This window comes from Harpegnathos saltator, unplaced genomic scaffold (assembly GCF_003227715.2).
Source record: "Harpegnathos saltator strain DR-91 unplaced genomic scaffold, Hsal_v8.6 scaffold779, whole genome shotgun sequence".
In the NCBI taxonomy this organism is placed as follows: Eukaryota; Metazoa; Arthropoda; class Insecta; order Hymenoptera; family Formicidae; genus Harpegnathos; species Harpegnathos saltator.
In genome coordinates, this window is record NW_020230625.1 from 345,176 (window position 1) to 362,437 (window position 17,262).

A 17,262-nucleotide genomic window follows, 5' to 3' on the forward strand; every position below is an offset into this window, starting at 1 on the left:
TGGCGTAGACACAAATGTCTTGGAGACTTTGAGTTATAATTGAAGAAATGAAGAAAACAAATATAAGTGATTGTGAAGAAAAGTGGCAAAAGGCTTCATAAAATTTGCAAAACAGCATATTAAAGGAGAGTATTAATTAGTCTAATAATATTTTAAGTGAAAAATATTTTTAAACTTGAGTGTAAGTTAAAAAAGTTATAAACCATAATTTCTTTAATGTTAATAAATTTGTCATCGACGTTGAATGAATATATATATAATGCTATTATTTCCATAGGTGAGGAATTATATTATTGTGTTCAGCAGAAGTAAGCAGCAGACCAAGTTGAGTGATATGAGTATCTTGTTAAAAAAATATCACTCGACTTGGTCTGCTGCTTATTTTTTATGAGCACAATAACATTTTCCACCTATGTAAATGATAGCATTACATACATATTCATTTAACGTCGAAGGCAAACTTATAGCTATAATATTATTTTTTATAGCTATAAAAAATATTTTTCACTTAAAATATTATTAGACAATTAATATTCTCCTTTAATACTGTTTTACAAATTTTATGAAGCCTTTTGCCACTTTTCTTCACAGTCTACTATTTGTTTTCTTCATTTTTTCAATTATAACTCAAAGTCTCCAAGACATTTGTGTTTACGCCACAATCACTACTTATTTGACACTCGTATATGCCATCCTTCTACTCTCGTAATAAGTGACAGCGCTGACGTATGAAGCAGTGGTTGTCTTTCTCCTCAAGTTGGAGCGCGTTCCGAAGTCAACAAAAAATCGGTGCACATACCTTTTAGTTCACGAGTGTACGTCGTTCTATTAATATTTATAAGTGTACGGTCGCAGTCATAAAGGTTGTCACTTTTCTTTAAATGACTTTTGGGACGCATCCCGACTCGAGAAAGATGAGAGCTGCTGCTCCGCCTACAGAGCACGCCTGCGCAGTAACTCACAACGAAAGGCAAGAAATTAAATATACGTGGTATACCATAAGTATATCAACAATCATTTGCGTCCAGCGGAGAAAACCACTCAATGAGCGATTAGTGACTAAAAAAAATACGATTTCACTTAAAATTTAATATACATACCTGTTCAATACCTTGCAAAAGACGTATTCCCATTTGAGTGACTTGCACTATGTATCTATCCCTCCGCTGCTGATTTTTCAAAATGTAAGAATTGGGTGCGTTCACGACGGTTGACTCAACGGTTGAGCAACTGTTGAATAATTCGTCAACGTTATTGGTCTGAATGTAAGGATCTGACAGTAAGGACCAATAGTCACTAATCGCTCACTCAGCGGTTTTCTTCGCTGAACGCAATGATGGTTGACATACTTATGTCATACCACGTATATTTCATTTCTCGCCTTTCGTTGTGAGTTACTGCGCAGGCGTACTGCGCAGGCGGAGCAGCAGCTCTCATCTTTCTCGAGTCGGGATGCATCCCGAAAGTCATTAAAAAAAAAGTAACAACCTTATGTCCGCGACCGTATAGCGAAAAAATTTTATTCAAGAATTTCAGAATTTGTTGCAACGCGTTCGCATTATGCGCATATATTTTGGCGATTGTTAAGTGTCTGTTGCATCGCGAAATCTCTTTCATGCTTGAATAATATCCGTCAGGATTCCTTGTTCCCAGTAAGCAAGGAACATGAAATTAATGTTTAGAAATGTTGATTTTATGCAAATTTTTGAACGTTTCTTGAATAATATTATATATACATTTAAAAAATATGATTTTGCAATATGATTTTTCTGTATGTTGTTAAAACATTTTATAAAATATTATAGCAAATATTTTTTAAATATTATTTTAACATTTATTTTATGTTAATGCAACGATTAAAAAATGTTTATAATTTGATATTAGATTTGCAACATTATAACATTCTCATTTAAACATTACTGAAACTTCAAGATTATACTCAAAGTAAACACGTTTATATAAAGTTGAAAATTGGTGTAGTGTGTTAAAGTGATAGACTTGTAATCCAAAGAGCCCTTTCGGGGTGCCCGAGTTCCGTGTCCCATCAGAGTACCAAGTTTGTGAGTTTTTACGTGATGTGACATGTGATGTTTCATGTGATGTGACGATATCAATAAAATAAACTAAGTTTCATGTAAAACTAGCATGGGCTAACAACTTTAAGAATTGTTTCTATTGGAGAAAGCGCCTGGTTTAAATATCCACTTTTATGAACCAATAAAATCAATAAAAATCTAAAGCAAGTGTTTTTGTGAACTTTTACAATTGCATTCGGTAATGCTGGTCGAGACGAAGAAAATGACGCCTCACGCAACTTTCTACGACCACCGGAAGTGCTTGAAAAAATTGTTTGAGTTTATGAAAATATAGCTCCAAGTTTCGAGCACTTCCGATGATCGTAGAAAGTCGTGAGAGGTGTCATTTTCTTCGTCCTGACTTCATTAATTTTATGAGGCTATAGAAATGAAAATACAAACCAGACGCTTTATGTTAACTTTTAGAATTGCATTCGGTAGTACTGATCGAGACAAAAAACATGACACCTTACCCGACTTTCTACGACTGCCGGAAGTGCTTGAAAAAATTCATGATTTTTAGAATTTATAAATAATTTTTTCAGGCACTTCCGGTGGTCGTAGAAAGTTGCGCGAGGTGTCATTTTCTTTGTCTCAACGAGCACTACCGAAAGCGATTCTAAAACTTCACAAAAATCGCTTAATTTAAATTTTTATTTTTATAAGCTTATGAAATTTGGAGAGATCTAAACCAGGCGCTTTTTGTGAACTTTTAGAATTGTGTTTGGTAATGCTCGTCGAGGCAAAGACAATGGCATCTCACTCGACTTTCTACAACTACCGGAAGTGCTTGAAAAAATTCATGATTTTTGGAAAATGTAAACAATTTTCTCAGGCACTTCCGGTAGTCGTAGAAAGTTGGGTGAGAGGTGTTATTTTCTTCGTCTCAACGAGCACTACCGAATGCAATTCTAAAAGTTCATGAAAAGCGCCTGGTTTAGATTTTCATTTTTATAAGCCCATGAAATTTATAAAGATCTAAACCAGGCACCTTTTGTGAACTTTTAGAATTGCATTCGACGCTACTTATCGAGACAAAGAAAATGACATTTCACCCGACTTTCTACCACTACTGGAAGTACTTGAAAAAATGCATGCTTTTGGAAATAATCAATTTTTTCAGGTACTTTTGGTGGTCGTAGGAAGTCGCGCGAGTTGTCATTTTCTTTATCTCGACGAGCACTACCGAATGCATTCCAAAAAGTTCATAAAAAGTGCCTGGTTTAGATTTTTATTTTTATTAGCCCATGAAATTTATAGAAATCTAAACCGAGCGTTTTTTGTGAACTTTTAGAACAGCATTCAGTTATGCTCGACGAGATGAAGAAAATGGCACCTCTCCTGACTTCCTACGACCACCGGAAGAATTCTTAGAAAAAAGTAAACAATTTTTTCAGACACTTATAGTAACGATATATTTATCTGATATTTTTATATTGTTAATAATCTGTATTGCGATGGTAATCAAGGTATAGTATGGGGTAAATGTTCGTGTTTTCTTGATATTATCATCGCTCTTTAATTACCTCCGAGCCCCTCAGGGCCTTCTTGGCCAATATAAAAATTTATTTAGGTTTGATAGTTTTTAATATCACTTCGTCGGTGGCGTAGCTAAAGCAGTCATTGTTATCATTGTTTTTCAATTACCTCCGGATCCCTTGAGGCCCTTTGACTGATACGAAAATTTACCCAGGGCTGTCAGTCTTTATCATAGACATAGTATATCTAGACTGCGCGTTCTCCCAAATTTCAAGAGTGGGGGTATAACTCTCGTAGAAAAGGAAGCACTCTGTTTTTATTGTTCGTTCTCTCTCGCACAGTCCCGATGGAAAGGGAATAAGGGCGGTGTGTTATTGTACAGCACTGTACAGCAACTGCTTCCCCTATACCCCTTTCATCGGGACTGTGCGAGAGAGAACGAACAGTAAAAACAGAGTGCTTCCTTTTCTACGAGAGTTATACTCCCACTCCTCGAATACGGAGTCTAGATATACTATAGGCCTGTTCTTTTTCGCTGCACTGCTGCACTGATACAATAAGTTAGAGTGAGACAAATATATATTTGTTTCACTCTAACTTATTGCATCAGTGCAGCGAAAAAGTACAGGCCTATAGTATATCTAGACTACGCAGTCTAGATATAAAGGGTTTTTCAATAAGGGCGGGTCGATGTTGCAATGGAATAAAACAAGCTGTGTGTGAAGTATTAACGAAATTCTTTTTTTATTTGAAAGGCTCATGTATGCCATATGTGTGGAATATAACATCGTTCAAATGTCCTCCGCGGCTTCTCACGGTGGCACGGATCCGAGTGGTCAAATTTTCAATGTTATTTGCACAAATGTTATTTGTTATTATAACATTGTTGTTATTGTTATTGTTGTTATTGTTATTATAACATTTCATTTAATTTTTAATTTAAATTTATTAGCATAAATAAATTATTCTGTCATATACTTTAATAACAAATCATTTTTAAAAGATGTATATATTGGCTAAGAGTGGATTTCTATTAACTTTTCGTCTCTCATTATAATTCTCTCTTCTTTATTTGTGCATTAATACTAAATATTCTTTATATACATATACACTATATATGTGTCATTTATTTATATATATATTGTCATGTAATTAATATAATCAAGCCGTAAGAACACGAGAAGAGAGGAAGAGCGAGCAAGTGCGCGAGAGAGAGAGAAAGAGCGAAGTATAGGAGTAGCGAGAAAAATCTCGCGGCTCACGCAGTCAATAAGCTAGACGAGCGGGAAAGAAACAGATAATATGTCGACGCTCGTCTAGTCTCCCATGTGCTACCTCGCGTGCGTGAAAAATAATTCCTCGCTTCGCACGTTCCCTTGACACGAGACGCTACCGCGTCTTTTGATGTCTCTGGAGCGTGGAAGATGAAAGAAAAGCGGAGAGATGTTCGCTTAGCGATAAGATCGCCGCTACCTCGCCTCGTGTTTACTGCCGCGCGCCGCTCAGTAGTGAGACAAAGACGGAACGATTGTCTGTCGTCTGTCTTTTTCTAATCTACTATTCATTGCATGGAAGTAGTACGGACACGAACCTAGGCGCATTTTACTTTTATCACCGCGAAAGTGCGCCTAGCGGACGTAGTTTAGGTGCATTTTGGTCAGATGGCGTATCTAAAATGCGCCTAGCCGTATCCCTCGAAATACGGCCGGTGGCTGCTCTCATTCTTCTCTCTGGTAGTACTGAATGCACCCAATGGGTCTGTTCTTTTTAGCTGCACTACTGAACTGATGCAATAAGTTAAAGTGTGAAAAAATATAGTTGTCTCATTCTAACTTATTACACCAGTTCAGTAGTGTAGCTAAAAAGAACAGACCAAATGTCTCATTGGAAACACGTGCGTATTATGATGTACCAATATTAATGTATTATTTATTATAAACAAGAAAACTGTGCATTAATTTTTGGAATAAAGTAACTATCAACGAAGCAGAATGTCCCGTTTAATAGTGAAAAATTTGCCGAAGAATGTACGTACGTCATTATCTGTGTTATTGTCTCGCGTTTTACTTTAAATATATTAATCTTGTACTTATATACGCAGATCACAGACAACAAGCTGAAAGAATTATTCAGTGAGAAGGGTATTGTGACTGACGTCCAACTGAAATATACCAAGGATGGAAAGTTTCGTAGATTTGCATTTATTGGTTATAAGACAGAGGAACAAGCACAGTTGGCACAGTCCTATTTTGATAAATCATATATTGAAAGTTGCAGAATATCTGTTGAAAAGTGTGCTAACTTAGGTGCATATCTGTACAATATCTGCTTATATTATCAAAGCGAATCAACATTTTTTTCTTACAAATATTGATACGTACAATATTTCAGGTGATCCCTCTAAGCCAAGAGCATGGAGCAAATATGCGACTGATAGTTCACACACAGCTGATAATTCCTTCAAGGATAAAGCGAAAGTCTCAACAGATTCCTCAGAAGAATCTAACGTTAAATCCGGTAAAAATAATGAGAAGAAAGAAAAAAAGGACAATGAAGAAGTTAAGAAAGCACTTGAAAAGGTACAATAAAATTTATTTCTTTCATAATTCAGTAAATTTGAGGTTGACTGAAATCAACTGTAAAGTCGACTGTTTGTTAACTGAAGAAACACTATTTTTTATGTTTTTACATAATTATAAACTCAGCACAAGGATGATCCTTTATTCATGGAATTCTTTGAAACACATACGGGCAACAACATAAAAGCAATATGGAGAAATGATATCAGTGCATCCGCAGATGTTATTGGAAATTTCAATGATGATGACAAAGATGAAAACACAGCTGAGAATGGCGATGAGGAAGAAGAAGAAGAAAGAAAAGGGGAAGAAAAAATTGCTGATAAAGTTATATCAGATTTAGAGGTATGCTGCAGTAATTGGCATTATGAGACATGACTGCAATGAGATTAACTGCTATAATTGACAGAACTTTGATTAAAATTACAGTATATGGAAGCGTTAAAGAAAAAACCAGAAACAAAGTGCGAAGAAAAATCGCTGGTGAAAAGTATATCAAAAAAGCATGGTTCATTAAAACTATTTACTGTAAAAGTAACTGGGCTCGGATACAAACATTTAAAAAAGCACATTAAACAATTTTTCCGTCCTTTAGTACCCAAATCCATACGAATCCCACGTAATATTAAAGGTATAGCCTATTTGGGATTTAAGACAGAGATGCAAATGAAAAAGGCTCTTTTGAAAAACAAAAGTTTCTTAGGTAAGACATAAATAGTTAAGTAATGAGGTATAATAAATAAAGTGTTTTACCAATGTTATTGATTGTGTTCCATATTTGCACAGATGGCAAACAAATATTTGTGTCCAAATATGAGCAAAGGAAAGGATCCGGTGAAGACTCAAATAGCAAGGTTGACGTCAAGTGGAAGAAACAAGGGGAGATGTTAAAGGATGAAGAGAGTATAGCGGAATCCGGGAGGATGTTCATCAGGAACCTGACATATACAACCACAGAAGATGACGTGAGGAAATTATTTGAAAAATATGGTAAGAGAATATTATCGCCCTATCATATCGCAAAAATGGACAGAAATTTCCTGTTTGCCAGAAATTCACCCTGTTTGAGTTCTTCTCATCGCAAAGTTCATTCTTGCCTCCTAATCGACTTTCATCTTTGACTACCAGGTCCTCTGAGTGAAGTGAACTTACCTGTGGATAAAGTCACCAGGAGACTAAAAGGATTCGGCACAGTAACTTTTCTGATGCCAGAACATGCTATAAAAGCATACACTGAATTGGACGGCTCTGTGTTAGATGGTAGAATGTTGCATCTGCTTCCCGGAAAGGCGAAAACTTCGCTGGAGGACATCGATCTAAGTATACAACCGTCGATACGAAACTGCATAATCGTCCCCCCCTCTCTCTCTCTCTCTCTCTCTCTCTCTCTCTCTCTCTCTCTCTCTCTCTCTTTCTCTCTCTCTCATCATACGAATCAAGAATGCACTTTCTCGATTACAGGCAATTTATCTTACAAGCAAAAGAAGGAGCTGCAGAATAAAGCGACCGCGAATTCGTCGCACAATTGGAACACACTTTTCCTCGGACAAAACGCCGTGATGGACGCTATCGCGACCACCTATAATACCACGAAGGAGAAGGTTGTATACATATATATTTGTGTTAATCCTAAATATATTCTTCAAGCTTACAGCGCATGGCTTGTATGCATGTTAAATGGTACCGTGATCGCAAACTTAAACCTTATCTAAATAAAGGTACTGGAAGACGAATCGAAAGGAATGAGTGCTGCGGTGAAACTGGCGCTAGGAGAAACGCAAATAGCTCATGATACCAAAGCCTTCTTGGAAGAAAACGGCGTGTGCTTGAACACTTTTAATCAGGTGAGTTTTGGATATCTCATGCGCTGTTTTCTTTTTTCTTTATTGAAGAAAAATTTCGTGTACTTCCATCCAATCTCGACAGGCGCCGAAGCAGAGGTCGAATACCGTGATCCTAGTGAAGAATTTGCCGGCTCAAACGAAACCGGCCGACATCCGAGAGATGTTCGTCAAGCACGGGGAACTTGGACGCATCGTATTGCCACCATCAGGCATAACAGGTACTGTCGTTGTCATTTCAATGAGTATTAAACGTCCGGAACATTTTTAACGTTTCATTTCCCGCAATTCCAGCACTGGTCGAGTTTCTGGAGCCGTCCGAGGCGCGTAAGGCTTTCACGAAGTTGGCTTACACCAAGTTCAAACACTTACCGTTGTACCTGGAATGGGCACCGGACAACAGTTTTACCGCTCCCGCGTCTAAATGCAAAGGCAAACGCGACACGAAGAAATCGAGCAACGCGGAAGAAGCCAAGGGAGAAGAAGCAACACAGAAGGAATCCAAAGAAAACGTAAACAATGCAAATAAGAAGGCCGACGCGGACGATGCGGACGATGAAGAGCCCGAGTCGGACACCACGCTGTTTGTCAAGAATATCAACTTCTCCACCACGACCGAGGAGTTGAAGAGTGTGAGTGATTAGAAATTGTCGCGACCGCTGCATCACGATGCGTCGGCTGTCATCTTTGACACGCTCGAGGCGCTTTGTTAACGCGCATCTTTTCTCCGCTTTCAGTACTTCTCTAAATGCGGTCGCCTCCATTATGTCATGATTGCCACTAAGAAGGACCCGAAGAATCCGGGTAACAACCTGTCGATGGGATACGGATTTGTGCGATACAAGAGAAAGTACGACGCGGATCGCGCATTGAAGACGCTGCAGATGTCGGTACTCGATGGCAAGTCTCTGGAGCTGAAGCGATCCGAGAGGATATTGACGTACGTTACCTCAGAGCCTGGTCTCTCTCATTAGAAAGCAGAGAATCTCTCGATGTAACACTGTGAAACACTTTCCAGATCCGATGTTAAAACGGCGAGGAAAAAGTCCAAGATCACCGAGCAGACCGGAACTAAGATCCTCGTGCGAAACGTGCCCTTCCAGGCGAAAGCCGAAGAAATAACGGAGCTATTCAAGTACACACATCGCGCGTGTCTCTCTTTGTCGACATGCTTTGCACGCGATATGCACTAACGTAACTCGACGATCTTGTTGCAGAGCGTTTGGCGAGTTGAAAGCCACGCGATTACCGAGAAAACTGGTTGGCTTCGAGAAGCACAGAGGATTCGCCTTCATCGAGTATCACACGAAGGAAGACGCGAAAGTGAGTACTCGGTCTGTCTTCGTTGAATCTCATTGAAAAGATTGAATTATCAGAATCAGTCCGATTCGAAATCATCCTGATTCAATCAGTCATTTTCACCAAAAGATCAGTCTGTGATCATTTGACTTTTTTCGAGTCCGATGAAATTGATCTAAAAGATTAAGCGTTTATCCAAGTGATTTTTCTCGCGCCAACTTGACCACTTATTTGTTTGCCAGAGAGCTTTCACGAGTCTCTGTCAGAGCACTCATTTGTACGGCCGAAGATTGGTGCTCGAGTGGGCTCAAGCGGAGGAGAACTTAGAAGAAATTAGAAAACGCACCGCGGAGCGTTTCATTCAAGGTAATTAGTTTCTTGCGTCTATTGCATCCTTGGCGACTGACGGTGAATCGATTCGTATCGCTTGGCGCAATGGGCGACAATGCTTACGGGGATTTCTATTGTTTTTCAGGGAGTTCAGCGAAGAGGTTCAAGAAAGCCACGCTGGATCTCGAGAGCGTCGGCCTAGAGCGAGACTCGTGAGGCAGCAGGAATACCAAGAGATTCCTCGTGCAGTCCGATCACGCGTCGCGTACAATACAGAAGCGCTTTCCAACGGCATACAAATGTCAGGAACCTCATCGGACAGTCATTCGAATCGACACCTTGCAATCCGGACACGTGTCGATTTTCATTTCTTTTCACAACAGGCGGCGGCACTCAAGTCAGCCGCTCGAAAGTCCCGCAGAATTTCCATCGGACATGATATTGACCTTCGTATCACGTTCACACGCGACTTTTTCCCTTCTCGCTTTTCTAAAGCGAGACGATCCCGACATGACACGGCACGCTCGCGAAGCGGCTTCAACGAGGTCACCCGCCGCGTTCGCAGAATCGTTCCTCTAGCGGATAATGTAATATATGTACAAATGTTTTATTGGAAGTAACATAGAACTGTCTACAAATATATTTACGATACGACGAAAATGCTACACTTTTACCAAGCAGACATAGGCAGCACGCCTTGATATCTCTTCCCAGCCGGCGCCGGCCGGGCGGCAACCGGCGCTGAAGAGGCGGAAAGGACGGCCGGCCGGCTGGAAGAAATGTCTTCCTTTCACCTCCGCCGTAGTTTTCGTGGCGCCGCGCGGCGCGACGCGAAGGACTGGAAACGCGCCCAACGGTTCCGGTTGGTGGGGCCCGCGCTACCGGCATGTCCCACGAAGGTGGCCCACAGTGGTGGAGACGACCCATGAAAGTAACAGTGCGCCCGTCCACCACCTTCGGCTTCAGCTGCGATCCGAGCCAGTCGTGCGCTCTTCGTCCTGGAGAACGGTGCTCTACGGTGTGCGACTTCTTTCTTCCTTTCTCTCTCTCTCTCTATCTTTCTCTCCCTCTCTCTCTCTCTCTCTCTCTCTGTCTGTCCGTCCGTCCCTCTGTTCCTGTCCTCCTCTCGCAAGAGCCGGCTCCACCGCACCGTCTCGCGTCGTCCTTCAGTGTCATCGTACAGGTACAAGGTCGCGAGTGTACAAACGGCGACTCGCGTCCCGCCGGCAACGCGGGCCCCGTGCGGGAGTCGAGCTCCGGGTCGCCCCGGACGACACACGCGCGGCTCGCGCGCGATGAGTGCGAGGAGCTAAGCTGAGCGCGACACCCCCAACAGAGGCGAGAGTAAATCTACCGGCGGATTCGCTTCGACTGACGAACAGTAGTCATGGATTGGGTAAGAGCAATCTCACTCTCGAGAGACTCGGGTTAGGTCAACATCCTGCGATTCCCTCGGCGTAACCTCCCTGGTAGCACACTTCATTGGCGTTACATCGGTGTTACATTGGCTACGGTGACATAAATTGGGGTTACATTGGCCCAGTGTATCCCAATATACAGCCAATATTGGTTAGATATTAAATTACAATATATTGCCAATATTGCGTAACATTGTTGTGCCAATATTAACTTACATTGGGGTTATATTGGCCCAATGTATCCCAATATGCAGCCAATATTGGTTAGATATCAAATTACAAAATATCGCCAATATTGCATAGCATTGTTATACCAATATTGACTTACATTGGGGTTACATTGGCCAATATTGGGGGCCCAATTTGTGGCCAATATTGGCCCAACAATATGTGCTACTAGGGCTCCCCCGCAACAACCGCGAGAAAGCCTCTCCTCGGGGGCGAATCTGTTGAAGCGACACGCTGCAGAAAAAGGCGGACCGCGGCACGCGACGAGATTCGTCGCTCTCGACTTTTCACTCCATCTTGCGCATGTCCCGTGCAGAAATTCCGCTTCACACTTCCAAGTCGCTTCTCCATTTTCTCTTTCTCTTAACTTTACATATCCGCGGGAGAATTCGTTCCGAGGGAGTTAATGACGATCGTTTCCCGCCGGCTCGACTCGCCGAGTGATTAGAGCGAAGCGAGCGAGCGAGCGCGCGAGGATGAGAACTGTGTGGAAGAATCTCGGTGCGACAAGTCATTACCTCGCGCTGCGCCATTGACGACTGGCGTTTCTCATTAACGGTAACAATCGGCGAACATAATGCTCGCGCTTTTCGATTCAATTCCCGCGCCGGAGAAGAGCCTGCGCGGGCGCGCAGCCGCGCGCGATCTTCGCTTTCAAGTCCATTATCTCGCTCGCGAATCTACGCTGATTTCCTTGCAATTGTTCCCTAATTCGAGAGAGAAAGAGAGGGAGAGAGAGGGAGAGATTCATTTATGCGGAAAGAGTCGTTTGTTATTCCATCTTGCGTTGGCTGTAAATACATCGTGATTCCGCGCGCATAAGCGACGTTTCGACTCGCCACAGACAAGACGTCTTCAGGATGATCCTGAATATCCTGAGTGTCCAAGATGTCCTTGTATACTTTCAGGATATGAAAAAGATCCCAGAATTATCCCAGACATATTCAGGATAATTCTGGGATACTTTCAGGATATTTAGTTGTGTTGTTGATTGTAGATGTTCGAAGTGAGAATTTTTTATGTGGATATTTGACTTCATTAATTATAGCGCATCATTAAAAGTAAAATCCGCTGATCTCAAATAGCATAAGAACCCAGACAGCACAATCTTCTGAAAGATGTGTAAAGGATAAACTGTAGAAATATAGCCTAATGAATTTGCTGATTCCGTCATGTGTCGAGATATGCGTGCTTTCTATCTTTTTCGTTTAAATTATAAATATAAGGAAAAGAAAGCACTCGATTCTCGACCATAAATCGAACTTGGCAAATTGAATACATTAATAGCTCGATTTTTTTTAAATCAAAAAATTTTAGAATTCTTAGATATTAAATTTAAAAAGATTCAAGGATCTTTTGTTTCTAAAAATAAAATTCAACTATTAATGTATTAAATTTGCCAATTTCAATTTAAAATCGAGTAAAGTGTTTTTTCCTTTATATTTATAATTCAACCAGAAAAGACATAACTCGAAAATACGGATTCAAGAAATTCAATATATTACCCCAGATAGCACAAGATGTCCTCAGAATAATCCTGAATATGTCCAGGATAATTCTGGAATATTTTGAGAATATATAGTTATGTAGATACTTGAAATGAGAGAAGTTTATGTGGATATTTGATATCATTAATTATAGTGCATCATTAGAACTGTGCACAATTTCAGAATGTTAAGTACTGCAATGAAATATAAATCTCCCATAAATGTCCACTGCATATCCGCTAGCCTCAAACAGCATAAGAACCCAGACAACACAATGTTTTGAAAGATGTTTCAAGGATAAATAGTAGAAATATAGCCTACTGAATTGCTGGATTCCGAGCTGTGTCGAGATATGTGTGCTTTCTGTCTTTTCCGTTTAAATCATAAATATAAGAAAACTGAAAAAGCACCCGATTCTTAATTTTAAATCGGATTTGGCAAATTAAATACATCAGTAGCTTGATTTCTTTTAGAACCAAAAGATTTGAGAATTCTGAGAGATTAAAATTTAAAAAGATTAAAAAATCATTTGCTTCTGAAAATGAAATCCAACTATTAACGTATACAATTTGCCAATTACGATTTAGAGTCGAGTCAAGTGCTTTTTTCCCTTATATTCATAATTCAAACAGAAAAGACGTAACTTGATAATTCGGAGTCAGCAAATTCAACGCATCATGTGTTTTCCTTTTCCTCTAGACTCCTAAGAAATATCCATAAGATGGAAGTCCTTTCGACGTCCGGCAGGATATCGTCCGAATGTTTCAAGGGTTAATATTCAGCTGCGATTTTCTCTTCCTCGGAACATCCAAAGTCTATTCAGGGATAAAATTTGGATATCCGTAACGTGTCCGTCCTTGGATATCCTTAGGATTTCCAGAGGATGCCATTTTGCTATATGGGGCGACACATCGCGTCGCGGCGGACAATCGACACGCGTTGTGTGCCGCAACGGACGAGGAATCGCGAAACGCGTTGCGCGGCCGCTGACGGAGAGAGACAACCCGACGGAAAAAGTAACACAAGGACCGCACTCTGGGAGGGGCGGGGGGGGGGGAAGGAGTGCGCGCGGACTTTCCTGCGAGGTGTATGCTATCTGCGTATCAAACACGCAGCGAAGCCTGCGCCCGCTCGACCATTTGAAAATCCCCCGGCGGTGAATAATTTCGCGCTCCGAGGAGAACGATGATTATTTCGAAACTCCAGCTTCAAAGCTCCCCGCCGGAGCCGTGAGTTCGCTGCTCGTAAATGCCCGTGCTCCTCTCACATAGCATTAGATCTCCAAAGTATATCCTAATTTGATCCAAATGATCCTATTATGATCCAAACGAAAGAGTTATCCATAGGAGTACCTGTAGAGGACATGTGCATTAGCCACAAATTACACAATTACACAAGATATTCGCATAACATCCGTAGGATGTTCTAGTGTGTTAGCCGATGTTTACTGAGGAACAGCGATACAGTGTTTTTTTTTATGATGCAACATTTATTTGATACTGTGATCCATTCACGTACAGTAATTAGTTTTTGTTTTTATTAATTAGATATTTAATATGTATTGTTTATGTCTGAACAATTGATATCCAGAGAGCACAAAGAATACAAAAAGAAGTTAGTCTATATATTATTTGTGTCTTATAATCTTTTATAATAACGTGTAATACTTGGATAAATCACTTAATATCTTAATATCTTAAAATCTAGTCTAATATTTACTAAATATTTTATATTTTTGTGATACGTTTTTTCTATTTTAAGAAATGGACTATATATTGTGTGATAGTTATATATATATCGTAGAACATATAATATATCTTACTCGTTATATGCAACACAAACAAACATTGTATTACACGTTGCTCAAATAATAATAACAAGTAACTTTTTTATGCATACAAATACACGCACATATTATTATTATATTACTCAGTACATATCTTGTATATTACATTTCACAACGGTGTGGGCATTTTATTCTTGGTGCGCTTTGGAACGCAGCCGATGATTTAGCATAAGAACACGTTTCGGAAAAAGTAGTTTTCTCATTGGATGATGGGCTATATTTCAAACTGCATCGAAACATATGTTCAGCCGTTATGAAATTTATTTCTCTGGCCCAATGTTCTCTATGGCCGATTGTTTTAACTGAAAAGTAAGTTAACGAACAGTTCAATCATATGTCTGTCTCTGTTTATTTCGAACAAAAAACAAAGATAGGCATATGATTTAATTGTTAGTCTTACTTACCTTTCAGTTGGAACAACCGGGCCTATTTCCGTATTGTAAGGATGACTTCGGGATATATAGAATTCATCGCGATATATCTTGTGGATGTCCTTAGCACCACTTTTGATATTTGGAAGATATCTTACGGATATTAGGATCACATATTGTTATGTGTACATATCCTCATGACATCCACGTATCACTTCCTCTGGATGTTTAATGAGCGGATATAAAGACGTCCTCGGTACATCCTATATATATATATATATATATATATTCCTATGTTATATATCCTATGTATATTTCGGCCTTTTACGAATGTATTCTGGATGTCACTAAATCCCTTGTGATACATCTATTGGACGTACTTAGGATCAAGTTTTGCTATGTGGGGCTTATCCTGGAGATCTCGACCTTCAGAGCAAAGTCTTTAGGAGCGCAAACGGCGCTTTTGGATTGTCCTCGATCGCCAAGATCGTGATTAGTTCTGGCGCATCGTCGTCGATGCAAGCACTGTGGAAAGTCTGCATGAATTTCCCTCCTCCTTTCCCTGAAGGGCCGGAAGTCCTGGTGTTCCTTCGCGCGTACGGATTCCCGTGAAATTCCGCTGCGCGTCGCACGCGAACGTTACGCGAGGAAATTCGAGTCGATTCCGCCCTCGCGGCACTCCTCGGACCATGCGAGAGATCTCTCAAGGACTTTTAACGGCGCGGAGAGAAGCCCGAGAACGAGAGAGAGAGTGAGAAAGGGGGAGAGGGGAGGAGAGGGACGCTTCATTTCCCGTCGGCGGCGAGACGCCGATCCTCGATCGGTGATCAAGCCGACTGTTACGCTCGCTCGCCGCGTAAAAGAGCGCGCGATCGCGAGCCGCCGATTGAAATTGCATCAAGCTCAATAAGAAATCGCGGCCAATTGCGGTCAAGCTGCTCCACATGATTCCACGCGCACGCAACGCAACGTTTCGGCGTGACTCGCGCCGAGGCGCGCGCGCAGGTGAGAACGGCGGCGAGGAAGAAGAGAAGGAGGTAAAAGTCGCGGCGTCGGCACGGGGATCGAATTCCGAGCGAAAGATCTGATATTCGCGCGCGCGCGCGCGCGGGAAACATTTGACTTGCATACTCGCCCCGCGGTATCGCGGACGCGATTACAGGCGTAGCGAGACCACGGCGGTAGTAGAAAAAGGATCCTTGAGAGTCCGCTCGCGGGAGAAGTACGAATCTATGGGCACGTCCGTGGGCGTAGGCGCTCGCTCCTCTTTTTTCACTCCTGCCCCCCCCCTCTTTCTCTCTCTCTCTCTCTCTCTCTCTCTCTCTCTCTCTCTCTCTCTCCGCATCTCCTTTTCTTAATTCTCGCCTTTGCACAACTCGCGACTGGTCACGCTTCCAGCGGGTCGACGGCGCTAATGAGCACGAAAGTGAATGAGCGAGCGAGTGAGGAGGAGGAGGAGAGAGAGAGAGGAGAGAGAGAGAGAGAGAGAGAGAGAGAGAGAGGAAAGGATAAGCGGAGAAAGGACTATCTCCCGGGGATGGGATCTCAGTTTACTCGTGTTTTAGCTTCTGTTTTTAGGTAGCCGCGAGCTCGCGGCTACCGGTGTAACGATCATTCCGGCTCGCGATTTTTCAACGCGCACGCACGGCGTTACGTAGCGGCCGGCCGGGACACCTCTCCATCGGGTTTGACAGGTGTGCAGCGACGCGGAGAGCGCGACACGGGCTACGGGTGATACCGGTTGGGTTTGAATTAATCCCCAGTAAAATTTCAAGCAGTGAAAGTAGGGTTCGGATTTATCGCGTAATTTCGTTTCTCGGTACGCTTGGCCTGCACGCGTCGCCTGCACATAGTTGCATCGCCGCTGCTCCATTTAATTGACGATGCGTTCAGTCACACGCGAGAGCGGCACGGACCAAGGCACATAATTGAAGCGATCCATCCTTGGCGGTCCCGCGTGTGGGATCTCCGAAAAGTAATCGCTTCACGGATCGACGGACGGAAAAACGACGAAATGGACGCGGGAAATCGCAAGCGGCCTCAATCCGCGCCGAGTCCGTATCGGACTAGCTACTTGAGATGGAGGATTGAAGATTGGAGATCGAGGACAGGAGATTGGAGGATCGAAGGATTAAGGACTGCAGATTGAACGTTGAGTAATCGGGACGAGGCGAGCCAAGGTTGAAATCAGTAGTCGACTCGTCCACATTTCTATTCTCTAATCTCCCGATTCTTCGTTCGCTCCCCCACCCCCACACACGCATGGAGAAAACAACTCTGTTAGCGCAATAGAATTTTTCGTTGCTAAC

General features: G+C 41.7%; 2 protein-coding genes across 2 annotated transcripts in view; both read left to right on the forward strand.

The window, feature by feature from the left end:
- Positions 1–5,379: 5,379 nt before the first annotated feature.
- LOC105191046 (probable RNA-binding protein 19) lies at positions 5,380–10,263 on the forward strand. The gene is made up of 16 exons (XM_011154147.3): positions 5,380–5,581; positions 5,656–5,860; positions 5,946–6,133; positions 6,260–6,478; positions 6,563–6,836; positions 6,920–7,123; positions 7,262–7,453; positions 7,595–7,734; positions 7,852–7,977; positions 8,060–8,195; positions 8,269–8,606; positions 8,712–8,914; positions 8,993–9,109; positions 9,192–9,297; positions 9,516–9,639; positions 9,749–10,263. Exons 1-16 carry the CDS (start codon positions 5,546–5,548, stop codon positions 9,817–9,819), a joined length of 2,679 nt encoding a protein of 892 aa, XP_011152449.1. The 5' UTR covers positions 5,380–5,545; the 3' UTR covers positions 9,820–10,263.
- Positions 10,264–10,592: 329 nt separating this feature from the next.
- The window catches only part of LOC105191045 (serine-rich adhesin for platelets), a 70,159-nt gene continuing 63,489 nt past the window's right edge, over positions 10,593–17,262 (forward strand). Inside the window, exon 1 of the mRNA XM_011154145.3 lies at positions 10,593–10,999. Within this exon, the coding sequence (XP_011152447.2) occupies positions 10,991–10,999 (9 nt within the window). The 5' untranslated portion in view covers positions 10,593–10,990. The remainder of the gene's footprint in view (positions 11,000–17,262) is intronic.

Bases quoted from the DNA above. Each gene is read 5' to 3' on its own strand.
- LOC105191046 (XM_011154147.3), top strand. From the start codon at position 5,546: ATGTCCCGTTTAATAGTGAAAAATTTGCCGAAGAAT. The intron at 7,978-8,059 runs GTGAGTTTTGGA...CAATCTCGACAG, and splicing joins GCTTGAACACTTTTAATCAG to GCGCCGAAGCAGAGGTCGAA. The intron at 8,607-8,711 runs GTGAGTGATTAG...CTCCGCTTTCAG, and splicing joins CGACCGAGGAGTTGAAGAGT to TACTTCTCTAAATGCGGTCG.